The 16,907-nt window shown below is 42.9% G+C and overlaps 3 protein-coding genes across 5 annotated transcripts in view; 2 read left to right on the forward strand and 1 right to left on the reverse strand.

Moving 5' to 3' along the window:
* Positions 1 to 911: 911 nt before the first annotated feature.
* LOC139102038 (cuticular protein 19) overlaps positions 912 to 16,907 on the reverse strand; it is a 171,177-nt gene continuing 155,181 nt past the window's right edge. For all 3 annotated transcript variants that reach the window (XM_070655664.1, XM_070655663.1, XM_070655665.1), the window contains 4 exons: positions 5,139 to 5,226; positions 2,442 to 2,620; positions 2,030 to 2,287; positions 912 to 1,859 (listed from right to left, as the gene is read on the reverse strand). In XM_070655664.1, the coding sequence (XP_070511765.1) occupies positions 1,350 to 1,859; positions 2,030 to 2,287; positions 2,442 to 2,456 (783 nt within the window). In that variant the 5' untranslated portion in view covers positions 2,457 to 2,620; positions 5,139 to 5,226 and the 3' untranslated portion in view covers positions 912 to 1,349. The remainder of the gene's footprint in view (positions 1,860 to 2,029; positions 2,288 to 2,441; positions 2,621 to 5,138; positions 5,227 to 16,907) is intronic.
* LOC139102031 (probable basic-leucine zipper transcription factor N) lies at positions 5,768 to 8,264 on the forward strand. The gene is made up of 3 exons (XM_070655651.1): positions 5,768 to 6,130; positions 6,491 to 6,590; positions 6,841 to 8,264. The coding sequence occupies exons 1-3, from the start codon at positions 6,119 to 6,121 to the stop codon at positions 7,800 to 7,802; spliced, it is 1,074 nt and encodes a 357-aa protein (XP_070511752.1). The 5' UTR covers positions 5,768 to 6,118; the 3' UTR covers positions 7,803 to 8,264.
* On the forward strand, positions 10,301 to 15,270 carry LOC139101591 (uncharacterized). The gene is made up of 5 exons (XM_070654848.1): positions 10,301 to 10,643; positions 12,550 to 12,679; positions 12,798 to 13,037; positions 13,122 to 13,389; positions 13,510 to 15,270. Exons 1-5 carry the CDS (start codon positions 10,632 to 10,634, stop codon positions 14,120 to 14,122), a joined length of 1,263 nt encoding a protein of 420 aa, XP_070510949.1. The 5' UTR covers positions 10,301 to 10,631; the 3' UTR covers positions 14,123 to 15,270.

The following is a 16,907-nucleotide window of genomic DNA, read 5'->3' on the forward strand; positions in this document are numbered from 1 at the left end:
CGGCATAAATAAAACATTGACATAAGTTAGTTACTTAGGTAAGACGGGCGTTTATTTTCATTTTCGTCCTTCCGTTAACGAGGGGAGTGAAACGTTCGATGCCACACTGCCTCTACAGCAGCTGTTTTAGACTACTTTTATACTGTTGATGTCACGCGCAGCTAATCAGAGTCTGTATATTAATGCCATTATATACGGAACAAAATGTATACTCAAATATACCTTTATAAATAAAACACGACCAAAAAGCGAAATCGTATCTGGTGCTGGTCCGCGTTCGGATTTCGTGTCTCTTGCGTTCAAGATTTAACTCTTGAACCGTAAAGCGTTGGCGCTGCCGCGATGACAATGCCGGCAATTCGAACGACAATGTTGTAACGCGTTTCCTCGGGCGACGGTGTCGGAGATTGACCTGGAAATATCGTGCCGTGCGCATTTCTTTCTGCCCACCTTTGGGTTGCCAGAGCTCCCGCCCGGATGCAGGCGGTTCGCCTTGCCAGATCGCGCCGCGCCCGTGTTACGACCAGCGATAATAATGGCTAGCGAACCGGCTCGACTTCGTTGCATTTTTATTTCCTCGCCCTTGCCGAGCCCTCCCCTCGCGGGCGAGCGACGGCGCGGTGCATTCGCATTATCACTCGCGAGCCTGGGTAATAAGATAATCGTTCCTTTGTCCCTCCGGCTCTTCCGTTTCTGCCGATAATTTGTCTTTCACAGAACGAGACGCAACGAAGCGCTATTTTAATAATATTTCGTGACGGACGGTCGCATTTAAGTACACGCGCGTACCTTTTTACTTTATTATTTGTAAAATTTAAATAAATCTTACCACGTCTTTCTTTAATTAATTTTTCGTAAAAAAAAAGGATTTTTTTGTATGTATTTTTTATTTGTTATAATATTCGTATTAGATATATATTTAATTATAATTGTAAATTAAATTAAAGTAGAATGAAGGTAGCGTTTCTCGTAGAAATGTATGTATATCGGGCGTATCCTATACTTCTTTCGGTATCGTGGGATTCTCAGTTGCAACATCACGGAGAACGCAAAGGTTACCGGATGAAAGTAAGTCGACCCTACGGAGCATGTGATTGTACTTGCATTTGTACGGGAAATTGCTATGCGGGGTACATCGGGCACTACGCGCGATACGGTCGAGACGAAATTTATTGTATTCCGTGCAATAACGATGATTTATTTTTCACACGCGGGCAAACGAGGCGCGATTATATGATAGAGCTCTGGTGAGAATATACTTTAGTTAAGTTCAAAATTATTATAAAATTAGAATTTTTACACGAGATTTTTTTTTCTTTTTTATTTATTAATTTTTTTTCACACGATACTCAACTTTTGCTGAACGTGTAGGAAAAACCGTCGGGGGTGCGATTGAAGCTGAGCTTTCCCGGTGGATAAAACTTCGGAGCCGCCGGGGTTGATATCGCGTTGTGTTGCGACGCAGGGCGAAGGTGAGGGTGTGAGCGCGGTCTCGGTGGTGTATATGAGGGTATACTCTGCAATTCTGAGGGATAATGATAGTGAGGTGACGGCTGTGGTCGGTACGGATACCGCGGTGATGTTGGGACCGGTTGATACTGAGGCGGCTCTGACGTTGGTTGATACTGCGGCGGCTCTGGCGTTGGTTGATACTGCGGCTGATACTGCGGCCGAGGTTGCGGCTGATAAACGACAGGCTGCGGCTCGTAATCCGGTTGATAGCGGCGCGGGTACTGCCGAGGGGTTGGCGGCGCGTAACTCGGGGGTTGATAATCCGGTGGGTTGTATTGCGCCAGGGGTACGTACTCCGGTTGCGGTGGCACCTGCGGGGGTGCGCTGGGAATGTGATCCCCGGTCGCCTGTCGGAAGAGAAAAAAAAATGTGCGAGGATTAATTTGATGAGATGAAGAAGAAACTTGTGCTCTTTAATTTTTAATCCGTTCTTTTTTTTTCTTTTTTTAAATATATAAGTGTTATTAAAATTAAATTAAGAAATCAATCAAAATAATAACGCTTATTGTCTACATACTTGAAATCCGTTCTTTCCCGCCGTGTAAGTCACCGTGCGCCTCTGGCCAGTTGGATCGATGTATGAATACGATCCACGTCGATTACCCTCCACGTCGCTTTCTTCCTTAAATTCCACTCCGTCGTCTTGAGAATAAGCGGCGCCGAATGTGCCGTCACCCGCGAGATAACGCGCATCGCTCAAAATTGCCGCTTGATGTGGCGACGGGTAATAAGACTCTTGACTGGAGACACCGGCGACGACACCCAGCAGAAGCACCTGATGAAATAATTAGAATAATTAGAGATACGTTTTTTTTTAATCCATGCGAATTAAAATAAACTGTGTATTTTATATGGAGTTACTATATCGTGATGTTAAACGAACAATTTGACGAGAGCACGCCGCGGTTCGAGATAAGACGGATACTTACGATCCCAACCAACATGTTGAAGGTATAATGGATCCTTAGGCAGCGGGAAGCATAGCAGTGCTCCCAGAAGCCGATGAGAGGGGCGTTTTATACAGGTCGGTCGACTCAGGGCAACCCGGCGAAGAGGCCTTGATGGCAAACCCGCGCGGTCCCGACTCGCATTGATCTTCCACCACGCCCTGCGAACAATTTCTATGCAAGTTTCTAGTCTTCGTACTTTCCGCGTAATAACTTAGGTCTTTAGCCTGACATTTCGCTCGGCTCGCGAGAAAAGAAAACCGAGCATACCCGCTCCTACACTTTCAAAAGGCTTTTTTATTTCTTGCCAAAGAAGCGACATAAATTTTTCATCAAGATTAAAGTCACTTATAATCGAAAAGACTTTTTAAATGTATAGTTTATGATTAATGAAGTAAAGTGTACTTGTAATTTACGTTCTTTAATAAAAAATAAAAATCTTCAACGTGGAATTTATGCCTGTCATTTTTTAATTACCCGCTGCCAGGGATTTCTCGATGAGAATTCATATTGTTCGGGGCTGAAATTTGAGATCCTTCACTCGTACACCACAGTGGATTATGTACCGACTTTACTGAACGCGCTTACCGACTTCCAGTGGATTATCGGAGGTATAAGGACGAACGTGCCGAAAGCTTAGGGCATTCTTCGGGGTTGGCGTCACGCGCGATCCTCGAAATTACTTTTCTCGGTTGGAATCAAAGCCTTCGTCAAAAAAAAGTAAGATCGTTACCTTCCACTCGGCGGTAACAACCAGATCATCGATTTCACTCGCGAACTCGCGATATTACGGTCGCGGTAATGAGTTTTTTACGTCCATTACCGCATCGCAAAATTGGCATCGACGGCGCGAGACGCCGAGAAAATCAAATCGACTTGCGCTTTAATTGCTCCGGCACGCATGCGGTATTTAATCTTAATATGTTTCCGTTTTCCTTAATAACTCTCAGCCGGTGGCGAAAGCGCGGATCACATTGCTTTCAAAAGCTATCTGACATTTTTTCTCGTTTACGATTATTTCTACATCTCGCAATCGCGCAGCGCAGTGTAAATGTAAAAGATTATAAAATTCCTCATCCGACGTTAGATATCCTGTTTCGCGTTTTTACACAATTATCCCAGCACGCGATTTTCCCGACACGGATGCAGAAATTAGCCGCCGAATAAAATGCTTTCCTCCTCAATTTTCGCGGTTTTTAATAACTCGTCGACATGAACACGAGAAAGAAGAATCGGAACGGGGAAATAAATAATCGAATCCCTATAATTTAGTTCGAATCAGAACAGTATCTTATCCAATATTATTTTCCACTTAATTAAACTCTTAAGCATACGTGGAATTATAAATTAGCGAAAAAACAATAAAGAGATCGTTCTGCCCTCTTCCGCCTTTCTATCGTTGAATATTTAATAGCGTATCTCAGTTTGTGGGACATTTTGGCGGAAAGTAAATCCCGACGAATTAGTTCACGCGTGGTATCTACCGAGCGTAATTGAAGCACACCTCGTCGGACGAGATATCGCACATATCGCGGGCACAGTTTGAACGGAAGGAAGTACATTTCTACACTCGGCTGCGTGAAACAACCGGTGCAGTATCAGGCGCCGCAGCATGAGATCTTCCCAGTCGATCGGCCGAGAATAATCGACTTTCTCCGCCCGCTTCCTCCTGTCAAATCCTTTTTTTTCAGTTTTTTTCTCTTTCTTTTCGTGGTCGATCGTACCTTTCAAATCTTATCTCGCGACTGTGCGAGTTTTTCATCGTCTACATCCGCACGCGCGGACGTAGGCTGACGCCCGTTTCCAAGTGTGTCGCAATGCTCGTCGTTTCGTTAGCAATTTCGAAAATTGCCGTCAATTTCGAGCCGGAAAAGGAAAGGGAGGAAATTCGCCGAGGAACGCGATTTTACGCGACTTTCATGGTTCCATTCAAAGCGTGCGTTTCCGGTACCCGCGGATAATCTTACACATGCACCTAATATTCCTTTGTACGATCCATTAATAAATTACTTCGACCCTAAACGGCTTCTCGGAAGGATTGTTTGGTAATCGGAGATTGCCGAATAAAAAAAAAAAAAAAAAAAACAATGATACCATTTCTAGAATAAAATTATATAAAAGGAAACTGTATATCTTATTTCGACATTTGAATCGCTAAAGGATTAATGCAACGTAATGTCCGCCGTTCGTTTCTCGCGAGCGGCTAAACGAAAAGATTTCGTATTAATTTGTACACAAAACGCAGCAGGATACGTCGGACATTTATGGAGATTTAATTTACGCGTTTTAATACGTCAGTGCGTTATTCTGGGAGATAATGATCGTTATTCGCGAACGGTTATGTTGCATTCTCCGTCGCATTAAAAACTCACGTCATGCGGCCGCGTAATTATCTTCCCCGTGTGCGGTTTTCTTTTCACGCGGCAATAAAGCAGGTCCATTATCTCGCGGAATTTATAGATCCGAGTTAAGTAGATCCCTCGTTTCATTTTCTTTTTTTTTTCTTTTTTTTCTTTTTCCCTCTCGCCGTCACTTTTCACCCCTTAGTTTTCCCGGACTTGGCGGTGCGCCGTGAATCGCCGGGCTGACGCAAATTGGTGGTCTTTAACGCGCGGCGCAAATCGTTCGCGCGTCGTAAATTTAATTACATGAAACGTAGAGGGACAGTGTAGTACTTACATTACGGTTCTTTCTTCAACACGTTTCGGCCGTTTAACCAGGAAGATCCGCATTGCTCCGAGCTCGACTCAATGCTACGTCTTTTTTCCTGGAAAATGAAAGATGAATTAATTTTCACACGGGGAATATTTGTGAAACATTTTGGAAAAAGGGTCATATGTTATACGCGGAAAAATAATACTAATTAAAATTTTTTAAATAAAATTCTTTATCTTTTTCTTTTTTTTTTTTTATAACTACGAAGTTATATTTATTATCCTTATTTTCATTCCTTTTTCGTTTCCTGCAATTCTACGCGATTGTGCACTTTGTTACATCGCAATGTGAATTATTAGAGACATTTGCTGCTATACTGCGCACTCTCTTCCCATCTGTACTTCTTACTTGTGATCATTTAAGTGCACACACGAACCTTAACGGCTCTGCTTTAGCGCTCTAAGACGCGGGATTCAACTAAAAAAGCACCGCGCCAATGTTTCTTATTACATCATTGTAGCCTCGTTAAAATCCTCGAGATCCCGCGGAGCCTAATGATTTCGCCATTCCGGTTTCTGAAATCTAAAAAATCGTTTCGCGGAACGTCAGGTTGAACGCCTCAATGTGTTCAGCTCTTTTAATATTTTTATCCTTCTAGTCCGAGTAGAATAATTATGAATTTCTTTAAACTTCTGAATTTTAAGTGTCCTGGGTTCGCGAGAGGTCGCATCTCTAAATACAATTTCATTATAACGTTTCGCAAGATACGTTGCATTCTTGCTAACGGGTGATAATATGTCTTCCAGGAGAGGGAGGCCTTTTGTCGGAGTTCGCTCGTTACTTCAGGTGGAATTACTTTAAAAGTAGGTAGCTACCAGCCGCGCGCCACCAATTACGCCGGGGCGACTACGGCTATATAGAAGAGCCACGCCGACTCCGCGGGCTGTATTCTGCAAGTAAACTCGGCGCGACAATCCCGCGTGCATCTCTCACCACACGCAGCCATGAAGCTACCAGTGAGTGCTCGGAATATTCGGAATCGTATGATCGTGCCGGAACGTACATTGATAAAGTGATGAGTCTTACAATATTTCCCGTCGCATTTAATTTCGCTTTCACGTGTGACCATTTAAAGTGGACTGTATTACTTCGTCGGTTTTTGATATCGAACAACTGATGTTGAATCACCTCGGCATTAATTTTTATTGACACATATGCCGCAGTGATACTCGTATGATTTCAATCACGGTCGCGTAATTGTTCCTTGATTTTTCAACGTTGTATCTTTCGGACGTATTTATTCGGTGGTTTGCTCTTTTAATGCCAGCGGACATTATCGGATATATCGCTAATGTTACTTAATACAAAATTTGCAGATTCTTTTTATCGTGGTGACGTCGCTTGCATGGGCGAAAACGGACAATGCTGGGAGGATTCCTCGCGCGCCGCAAGGGCAAATTAAATACGTCGACGGTGGTGAGTGAAAAGCCTTTTTCAATTTTTTTTTTTTAAATTAAAGATATGCTTCGGAAATTTCGTTTCCGATGTATCGCAATTAAATTAACCGCTTACCGCTACTGCCGTTGCAATGCGCGCATAAGTTGATACCCACATCCCAGATCTTTAGAACAATCGTGATTTCCTGACCGGGGTCAGCGTTGCGCAAGCACTGACAATCGGCGACTGGCAATAAATGGATGTCGGAATCACGGAACGTTTGTTGCAGGTTCGAAGGTCAACTGGGAGTACCTCACTCCCCAGAGTCAGCTGCGACTGCAACGGGCGAATGCTCAACGGGCACAGCGTGCCGAAGGCGGCTCACCCCTTCATCTGCGGCAAGCCCAGCAGTCAGCCCCGCGGCAACGTGCCCCGGCACCGCAGCCGCAATCCCAAGTCCAGCAGGCCCAGGCTCCGCAGTACTACAGCTACCAGCCGTACACGTCGTTGCCGGGCCACCTAAAACAGCTAATCGATTCGGTCTACCAGCCGCAAGCTCCCTACGTCGACCCTTCGTCCTTCATTTACGGTGGTAACTACTTCGCGGCGGCGCCTCAGCAACGCGAGCAGCAGCCGGCACCAGCCGCGTCCGAGGTTCCTCGCAGTGCTTATTTGCAACCGTCGGCGAGATATCAGTCGATCGACCCTCAAAGGGCGCAGCCCAGGTACGAGTACAGCGACAGGAGGGTAGAGCGTCAGGACAGGATCGTCTACAGGGAGGATTCCGAACAGCAGCCGCAGTCGCAGCTACAGCTACAGCTGCAACCGCAGTCGCAGTTACAGCTACAGCTGCAGCCGCAGCCGCAGTTGCAACACCAGCCACAGCACCAGCCACAGCACCAGCCACAGCACCAGCCACAGCACCAGCCAGAGCCGCAGCCACAGCCGCAGCAACCCCAGCAAATAGTATTTCCGCTAGGAGCTGTACCTGAATCTCCGCTACCTACCTTGTATCTAGACAAGAACATGCCGACGGAAATCAAGCAGTTGCTGAAGTATCAAGCGCAGATACCATATGACGTCACGGCGAATCGCATTCATTACAAGCCGAAGAGCATCTTCATTCCTAAGCCGTTATCCGACGACAACAAGGGACTCTATTACTATCGCAGCAAGGTTTACTATCCGAACGACGAGAACGTCGAGGCGGAGGATCCCCAGGACAAGCCGGTCGAGGAACAGCGCCATTGACCGAGAATTGGATTATGTAACATGATTTTTCTATAATTTAATATTCTATTTCTCGATAAACCTCGAGGAAAAGAAACTAGCTACAAGATTTTTGTTCAGTTTAATTCTATTTTTACCTGCGGAAATAATTTTCACCTTCTTGATATCGCTGAGGTTTTGCTAAGAGTGTTTCTTGCGCTTCTGAATTTGTTGCATCTCCTGTTGAGATTTCAAGACACATTTTTATTTTACTATATTATATTGACAATCCATTCCGATTAATTTGACAGTCGAGAATGGATAAATACTCGTTACCCGTCAGTTACAATTAATATATTAATTGAAAAATAGAGAATAATTGACTATACAGTAGAGCGACGAATGTAACTTTTTGTACGAAATAAATCGTTTCCGCTTCTGGCATCGTAGGAGTCATTCACCTCCTCATAGCGCAATTTGCTTTTATTATTTTAGCTCGCGCTACTTCCGCTCGTAAAAAAAAAGAAAAAAAAAAACAAAGTGAGTTAAACACGAGCGAAAATCCGATAAAAGTAGAACTTATCGTTTACGCCTTTCAGGAAGTTTTGCGCGACGCATGATTTGCTTAATTATACATGAGGATAGATACCGAGTCTCACGATATAGTGCAAATAGAAAGCTAAACAATTTTTCGCTTTCTATTGAATAAAGATATCTGATCTCCCTACAATATTAGAAAGCGATATCTCACGCGCAGATTCGCGATACAGCATTACAATAAAAAAAAAATAAAAACTAAAAAAACAAAAAAATTTGAGTTAAGATGTATGTAAATTTCACAAAAGAAAGCGAACTAAACGGCTTAGTCTGAGAAATTTCTTATCAGATTAAATCGTATAAATTACAGAAATTACTGCTCGGCGTGAACAGCTCGACGGGGGAAAAAGGACTATGCGCGACAGCTGTACTAACTTTTTATCAATAGATTCAATGCGTTCTGATTAGAAAGGAAATTGAATTCTTGTCTGTCGCAAAAACCTATTTAATTCTACGGAACTGGAAATTCGATCGGGCGTTGACGCATAACAATGCAAGGTGAGAATATTCATAAGGCAAGAATTCGAAAAGGCGTATTCTCGCCAGGCGCGGTTTCGTTTTCGCGCGGAAGATAAAAAATCTTAAAAGCACAGACGAGACAGCATTTCTCCGGAAGAGCCGACTGTTCGCTTTCGTACCCTTCACGCTTCGCACACGTCGATGAGTTCGTCGAGTCGCCACAATTGCGAATAATTGCGTTTTTATTTCGCGCGATTTTCCCTTTTCACTCATCGCCGGAGCGAAGACTCCTGCGCGAACGAACCTCTCCGTCAGGGTCACTTTCTTTAAGTTCATTGATCTGCCCAAAGAGATTCGAAGGAAATTAAAAAAGCTCGAAGGAATTTAAATGAGAGAAACGCGAGTCGTCTCACTCGGCGCTCACTTTTCTATTTCTTCGATACTTTTTTATTTACCTGTATCGAATATTTCAGTAAGAATTGTTTTCACACGTCGATACAAGTCGCAGGGTAAATCTATAATTTTACGGGAGATCGGCGGCCTATCTATCGCGATGCGACACGGTGCAGCTTTCTACCGTAAACTGACGTAACGCGGCATTTCCATCTGCGAGTAAGAGCGACTTTGTAGTCAAATAATTGGATAAGGGAGAAATACGCTCCCGTAATTGCGTATCTGAAATAGAAATCTGCGAAACCAACAATAAGACTTCACGAGTTTAATGATACGGAGCATCGGAGATCCGTTATCGAATGTATTGCGAAAATAGAAATCTGTAATTTCTACGTGCGACGAGGACGCAGCGTTAAGAATAATATAGGTTTAAGACACATTCGAAGTAATGCAGCGTAATTCGAAGAATAATTTCCCTGATTACAGTTTTGTAGGTGTAACTATTACACGAATCACCGCGGTATTAAATTAATGCTTCTTACCGTCTTATTTTACTTTCTTTCGAGATTCAACTTTGTTTTTTTTTTCTTTTAATATTTTTTTCTTCACTTTAAATCGATGTTATCGTCAATATTTTTAATGCTCGAAGCGACGGCGCGCAGCGGTCTTTATGCGCGTCTTCGCTCGACAGAACAATAATTGAATTCAATGTCGGCAATTAATTACCGTGGATCCACGCGCGGTCTTTACTCCGTAACCTTTGAATGGCGACCGCCTGGGAAATATCGTGTTGCATCACATTCCATCGCGGCTATTCCGTCGTTTTCCATCGGCGCGGTCGAGACTTTTTTTCACGATTAAAATACATCATGCGAGAGATGCATGCCTCGTATTATAATTGCATAGAGAGAAGGCCTAATGATTCCGAGATAGGCAGAGCCTCCCGAGGTGGCACTCGTAAGAAACTATACCTTCTTGTGCCTTTATTGGAAAAATTTAATCATCAAAATTTATTATAACTTTTTTTTTCTTTTTTCTTCTTTGGTAAAGGAAAGTATTTGTAAGAATATAGAATAAACTTGAAAAGTAGGAACTTTATAAGAAGGCTATTATGGTATTTGCGAGAGAAAAAAATTTGTAGGTCTAGAACTTTACAACGGGATTAACGTGAGACTATTGCTTAGCGCCGGAAGCGATTGCCTTTAATATGCTCGCGCTCGCGAGAAAAAGCAACGATTGTCGGAGCAACGATATCGGCCGGCCGGCCGGCCGACAAGGTGCAAGATGGAGGTGGCTCTCGCCAAGTCACATCCCCGTCATCGAAAGGCTCCTTTTACGTGGCCGACTATAAAGTTGTTCTGGTGACCGCGCGCCCGCTTCAGAAACACTCCACCCTCGAACGAATCGACCAGCTTTCACGCCATGAAATTACACGTAAGTACGCAGCCGACTTGTACCGTTCCTTTTCTTTCATTCTAAAGTCCCCGTTCAGGAAAAAAAATAAAAAATAGATAACAATGTAAAACATACTTTCTTCCCCTCGGCGTGGACAAAAAGAAATCGCGTGCGCCTAATCGCGCTGAAAATACCAACCGGATACACCGACTGATAAATGCGCGACGATTCAATTAACGGGTGCCGCCTGTTGCTTTTTCACCGTCTCGTTTCTCCAACATTTTCTTGCATATCTGCCGATCAAATTCTTAATCACTGCGCGAATCTCGGAAGGCTTGTCACTGTACGTAGATTTCACGATAATCGTTTACGAGGAAAACGTCGCGTGCATGTTCCGCAGAGTATTTCTTTTTTTTTCCAAATATAAGTTAAATGCTGAATTTATTTCGCTCCGTTTTTCACATCTCCGTTCACGTTTTTTTTTAAATATGAAAATTGAATATCCTCTTGCAAGGTGTTAGACGTAATCGTAAGATTCGAAAAGGCGAAGTCGTTTGTTCTGTCAGAGATACAGGTCAACCGCCGTCCGTCAAAAGGTAACGAGCGTGAATAAGGGAATGATGAATGTCGTGCACGTAATTGCATCGTTAGATGTCGTAAAGGGGGTGACGATTCGGAATGTTGCTTAATTACCGCGGTCACTGGCCGGGAGTGCATTTCACGACCCAATTGTCAGCCGCGAGTAATCAGATTTTTGCAATCCTGTTGCAAGCTCATAGATCGAGGTTTCAACACGGGGAGCAGCCTGATCTATCGACTTCTTTCGCGGTCGCTCTACGTATTTTCTCTCTTTTTTTTTTATTTTAATTATACCTACGATGAGATCTAATAAATCTTCACAAAAAGAAAATGACAGACGTAACAAAAGCAACTGTATTCGTTAAAATTAAATACTGAAATATTTGCTAATTTTTCAACCGGTTGTAATTAAAAAATAAAATTATTTTACTCTGTTAAACAAGAAAATATATGTAGACCTCAATAATCAGCATGCGTGACGTAAAATGTCGTCGGGTTTCCGCGTTCTAGCGAGACACGACTGCAGAATTTGTGCAATTTCGAAGCAACATTTCGTCTCGCGATAGCCGGTCGTGGACATTCTTTCTTTTTTTTTTATTTTTTAAACAAGTCAAAGTCGATTTTTTTTTTTCGAATAATCACGTCGGGCGTGTCTAGACGATTAATGTCTATCGCGCTTTCTACCGACTAACCGTATACGTTCGCAGCCTGGCGCATTCAATCGCCTTAGCCGCGAGTCAACTTACAGCTTGCACTTTTTTTTTTTTTTTTCTTCCACCTTGCCTTTTTGTCTTGCGGCCGCGTTCCTAACGACTCGAGTGCGTCTTGTGATCGCGAATGTTAGCCGGCAGCCGTGCTCACCTTTTCCCGATTACCGTGATTAAAGATTCATGCGCTCGTGCACTTTCCCTTCCAGCTTCCCGGTGCCGGTTGCCCGATACGCTTCCATATATGCAATATAGTATACATACCGTAAGACAGATTCAGGTTTAGTGCCACGCGCATTAGATAATGATCTCTGATCGTCTGGTTGCAAAATCGAAAACGCTCGATATCGAAAGTGAAATAAGTACTTTAATACCGTAACATTATATTCCGATTATAATATAATAATTAAAGAAAGTGACATAATAATGATAAATATAATTACTCTATCTTTTAAATATAAATTATAAGAAAGATAATATAATTTACATTAAAAATTATTAATATACGATTAGTTAATAATTTTTTTCTTTGCGTAATCGACTTTCTCTTATTACCAATGTACGTATATGCAGTGCATTTTAATATATCGCAAAATATGTGGCGTTACTACTGTGTTCTGATAGTCTTTTAAAATACGGTCATAAATATTCCGTTACAGGTTTTACTACTGACGGCACTTCCTATGTGCCTAGCTCAATTTTCAATCCAGGGGCCTAGCGACGGACATCGACGGGCTCAAGGTCTTAAGTTCAGCCAGGAGAAAGGACTCGAATACACAGAAGCGAGTGGTAAGTGGGAACGGGCGTAGACAATGGAAAGTGGCTGTACGAACTAGGGGGACACTTTGCATCAATTAAAAATTTTATTGTTTTCCTGGGTGGCGTCTTTAATATTTAATTTTTTTAGAGGGAGGAGGTGCGGGGGACTTTACCATTCAAGGTGCGACCGACGGTAACAGCAACTTCAGGATCCAAGGTGCCACGGACGGGCACTCGAACTTTCAAATTCAAGGACCCTCAGATGGCGGAGCGGCCACCTACAACGTGCAAGGGCCGATAGACCGATATGGCCAGTCCACGCAGCAACAGAATTACGAGCAAGATAATCAGGTTAATGCCAAAGCGCTCCAGTACAACGACCCCACCGGTAATTAGCCTCGACTTTAATTAGCGAATTTTCTCACCCTCAAATTTATGTAGGAGTCGGTTTTATGTGAATTTCCATCGAAAGGTTACAGGGTAAACTGGAGATCGTACGACCGTCAGGCGCGCCCGGAAGCTCAACCGGAGCCACAATACGCGACGCAAGCTGCGGCACCGATTCCGCGTGCTCCACCACGACAGCGAGCGCATCGACCCCAAGCGCGACAGCAGTCGCAGCAGCCGGCGGAACCGTTGCCAAATTACAGGCCGTACTCTAACGCGCCACCGCAGATCCAGCAGTTGCTTCAGTTCCAACAGCAAATTCCGTACATTAACATAATCCCGGAGCCGTACAGGTATATAGCAATTAATGAAGACGGGACCTTTTAGTCATCAACGTCTGTTCTTTGTTATCTTTTATAGAACTAGATTTAAAAGTAGGTACGTGATTTTTATCATTCTTAATTCAATTTCAGATTCGACGAGGAGGCCGCGGTTCGATCTCAGTCCGAACAGGTCCAGGCGCATCTCAAGCAGCTGGCTCAAGAAGCTGCGGCCGCGCCTGTGCGTAATTACGCCGCCGATTCCGCGCCTACGCGTAATTATGAGCCAGCACCCGCGCCCGCGCCCGCACCTCGTCAAAAATCACGCGGTCACTCGAGGAGCAAACGTCAGGCTCAGTATCGCGCCCAACCGCCGGCCGAGCCACAGCCTAATTATTCGCCCAATCTACCGTCCCATTTGCGCGAGCTGTTGAAGTTCCAAGCGCAAACGCCATACAACATCTTTGCCAACCAAGTTAATTACCAAGTCGACAACAAGGGATACGTGCCGCAACGCGTGGACTCGCCGCAGCAGCAGCAGCAGCCTCTGCAGCAACAGCCGCTGCTGCAGCAGCAGCCGCTGCAGCAACAACCGATACTGCAACAGGCGCAGTACCAGGGTCAGGGTGGCGCCTATCAAGGCCAGGCTAGCGCATACACGGAGGCTCGCATACAGCCCGAGTACAACCAGCTCGCGTACAACCAGCAGCTCGGCTATAATCAGCAGCAGTCTGGCGTAAGACCCGTCACCGAGAACCAATACTGATTGCCTCGGCGAAGTGTCTTCACTGTCGTATCTTTTCATTTCGACTGGTGGAACGAGACCCTGCCAGGACTGGATTAAATTCTATATAATGTGATAAATTATGCTCGAGTCTTTCCTAACACGCAGGTCGATCAAGAATATAATAAAATTTGTTTATTAATTGAACGTAAAATGAATATTTGGAGAATTATTTTGTTAGGTTTGTAGAGAGGATTCTTACGAGAGCAAAAAAAAAAAAGGATTGCTTAGATCAAATTGATCTATTTCAAATTAAAATATTCTGAAAATTAATTTTCTACCGTAATAAATCTTTTTAATAAAAACGAGCACATTAAAACGCATACCGATGCATGTTTAACATTATAAAAATATATGTAATAAGTCTACTTGTACTATAGTCTTTTACATTTGTACGTGTTGTCAAATAAAATATTTGCGATTGTGTCCTCGTGACGCAAGCTTACTCTTTTTTTTTTTTTTTTTAATTTAATTTAGCTGATAGACATCAATTAATTCTAAAATATTAATAAAATTTTATATATCTTATTTTATTATTATTATTTTTTAATAATTACGTTTAATCGAATTTATTTTAATTTTATTTTCCGCGCGCTCGCACAAAAATAAGTTAAATAAAATGTTTCATACATTAAAGACATTGGAAAAAAATTTGGAATGTCGAAAGCGGAATGCAGAACTTTTTACGCAATCTTAGCACGTAGATACATGTATGCCACGCTTGACGATGAAATTGCACCAGCTGATAATCGCGATCAAGTCGTTTCTATATTACTGAGTTACACTCGTCAATTAATTTCAGCAATTTTAACGAGAACAAAGCGGCGTATTTTCCAGAGAGTTTTTGATATTACAAAAAACATTTTTTTTTTTTAATAAAAGAAAAAAAATCTGCGTAACAATATTTATATTAATTAAATTTAATTACTTCAAGTTTAATTCAAGATTAATTTGGAAAACGTAAAAATTCATTATATTCAAAATTTATTATGCCGTTTAAATACTTTCTGCATATTATGCTCCAGCGGTATCATTCGTAAAAGGCGCATAACGGGACCGGCCGCGTTACTATTGTAGCTGCGCACTTTAATGATGCATTCGATTTACGACTCGCGGTGAATACGGAAGTGATGGGTGCATTCGTTTCCTGTACGATGTCGACTGAACCATTACGTGACTGGATGCGGCATGTAGTACGTGTATCACCCTCTCTTACAAATAGCAGATATTCATCAAGGTGTACCTTCTTTCACTCGGCGAGCACGTGGAATGCCGTGTTTCCATCGTGAGCATTGAGTTCGCGAGTAATCAACATGTACCACGCGATTAAAGATCTCACGGCGCGACGACGGCGAGATTGATGGCTCCGATAGCGCTCTACGTCTACGTTGTAACTAGAAAAGTATTACGACCTGTCTCTTGTTAATCTCCTCGAAAGATAGAATACAACAATCATTAATAAACGTAATCGCGACTATCTGTTAATAAAAAAAAAAGAATTATATAAAATAATAATAGAGAAAACAGGACATTGGAAATTTTGAAATGCTTCATTAAATAAAGAAATGCAAGGATCGTATCGTTGCATGGAGCTGTGTGTCGATATTAAAGCTACAACTGCGGAGAAACGAACAACTTTCACGCAGTTCGAAAATAATTGATGATATAACGTATAACAATGTTTCGTTCGCTCGGCGCAGTCAACGTCTTGATGGGCAGCGCAAAATTCTAATTGTAAAATTCGATGTTCGGCACGGCTGTAGAGAAAATACGGGGAAAAGAAACGGTCAAACCACTTTCACGTAATGGTATCGCTATAATCCACGATGTAATGTAGAATTACATAATGTATGAAAGGAATATGAAATTCCACGTAGGAGAAAAGAAAGTTCGCTATCCTTGCAATTTTGTAAATTTATTTCCAATTAGGCTGTGAATGTGTTTCAAGTTTGATATTACGTGCCGCATGCTAGACGCGTGCCGCCTATAAAATAGCTACGTATTAACCGAATAATTCCAAATTTAATAATTACGTTAATTAACTTGGAAAAAAAATTATTTAAGTGAATTATTTAAAATAAATAAAAATAAATAAGATTTTTTTTCCGATTAATTAAAATATCTCGTTGTTACGGATGGAAATTTATTAAAGAAAAATTCAAGCAAAATTACTGACCCATATTTCGCCGCGGGGCATAATGCACAAAAGTGACGAATAGTATATGTATCGCATTGCGCTTTGACTTTTCTAGTGCTCCGGCCACTTCCTGGCGCAACTGGCGGCGGCTGGCTGTTATAGGCCACGGGGCGCACTGGCTCGTTGAATTACGTGACAACGGGCGGGGGATTTGCACGCGAAAGAAAAAAATCGGTTGAAACCCGTCCAACCATGAAAGCTGGTGGTGGCCGACGGCACGGTTCAACTCGCGACGACCGGGGCCCCATATAGAAGTGCGTCGCGACGCGGCCGCCAGTTTCGTCCTGCTGCCCTTCGGATACCGTTGTTCAGTAATCATGAGATTTCTTGTAAGTCTGCGGCCGCGAGAGCATCGTGAATTTTCGCGGCGCGATATGCACGTTGGTAGAAAGTGCCGATTAAATACGCCGACGTGGAGAGTCCGACGTCCGAGCGGAGTGCTCGTTTTTGCTTTCCAATCTCGAGTTGATCGTTAAAATCGTCGCAGTTTTATTCCCGAGCATGTAATCTAAAGAAGGAAAAGAGAGGACAAGCAAAACTTTATCGTTCATCGATCGGGTGTCAAGTACG

The sequence above is a fragment of the Cardiocondyla obscurior genome, linkage group LG04 (genome assembly GCF_019399895.1).
Source record: "Cardiocondyla obscurior isolate alpha-2009 linkage group LG04, Cobs3.1, whole genome shotgun sequence".
NCBI lineage: Eukaryota > Metazoa > Arthropoda > Insecta > Hymenoptera > Formicidae > Cardiocondyla > Cardiocondyla obscurior.

Bases quoted from the DNA above. Each gene is read 5' to 3' on its own strand.
- LOC139102031 (XM_070655651.1), top strand. The intron at 6,591-6,840 runs GTGAGTGAAAAG...CGTTTGTTGCAG, and splicing joins AATTAAATACGTCGACGGTG to GTTCGAAGGTCAACTGGGAG.
- LOC139101591 (XM_070654848.1), top strand. The intron at 12,680-12,797 runs GTAAGTGGGAAC...TAATTTTTTTAG, and splicing joins CGAATACACAGAAGCGAGTG to AGGGAGGAGGTGCGGGGGAC. The intron at 13,038-13,121 runs GTAATTAGCCTC...TTCCATCGAAAG, and splicing joins CCAGTACAACGACCCCACCG to GTTACAGGGTAAACTGGAGA.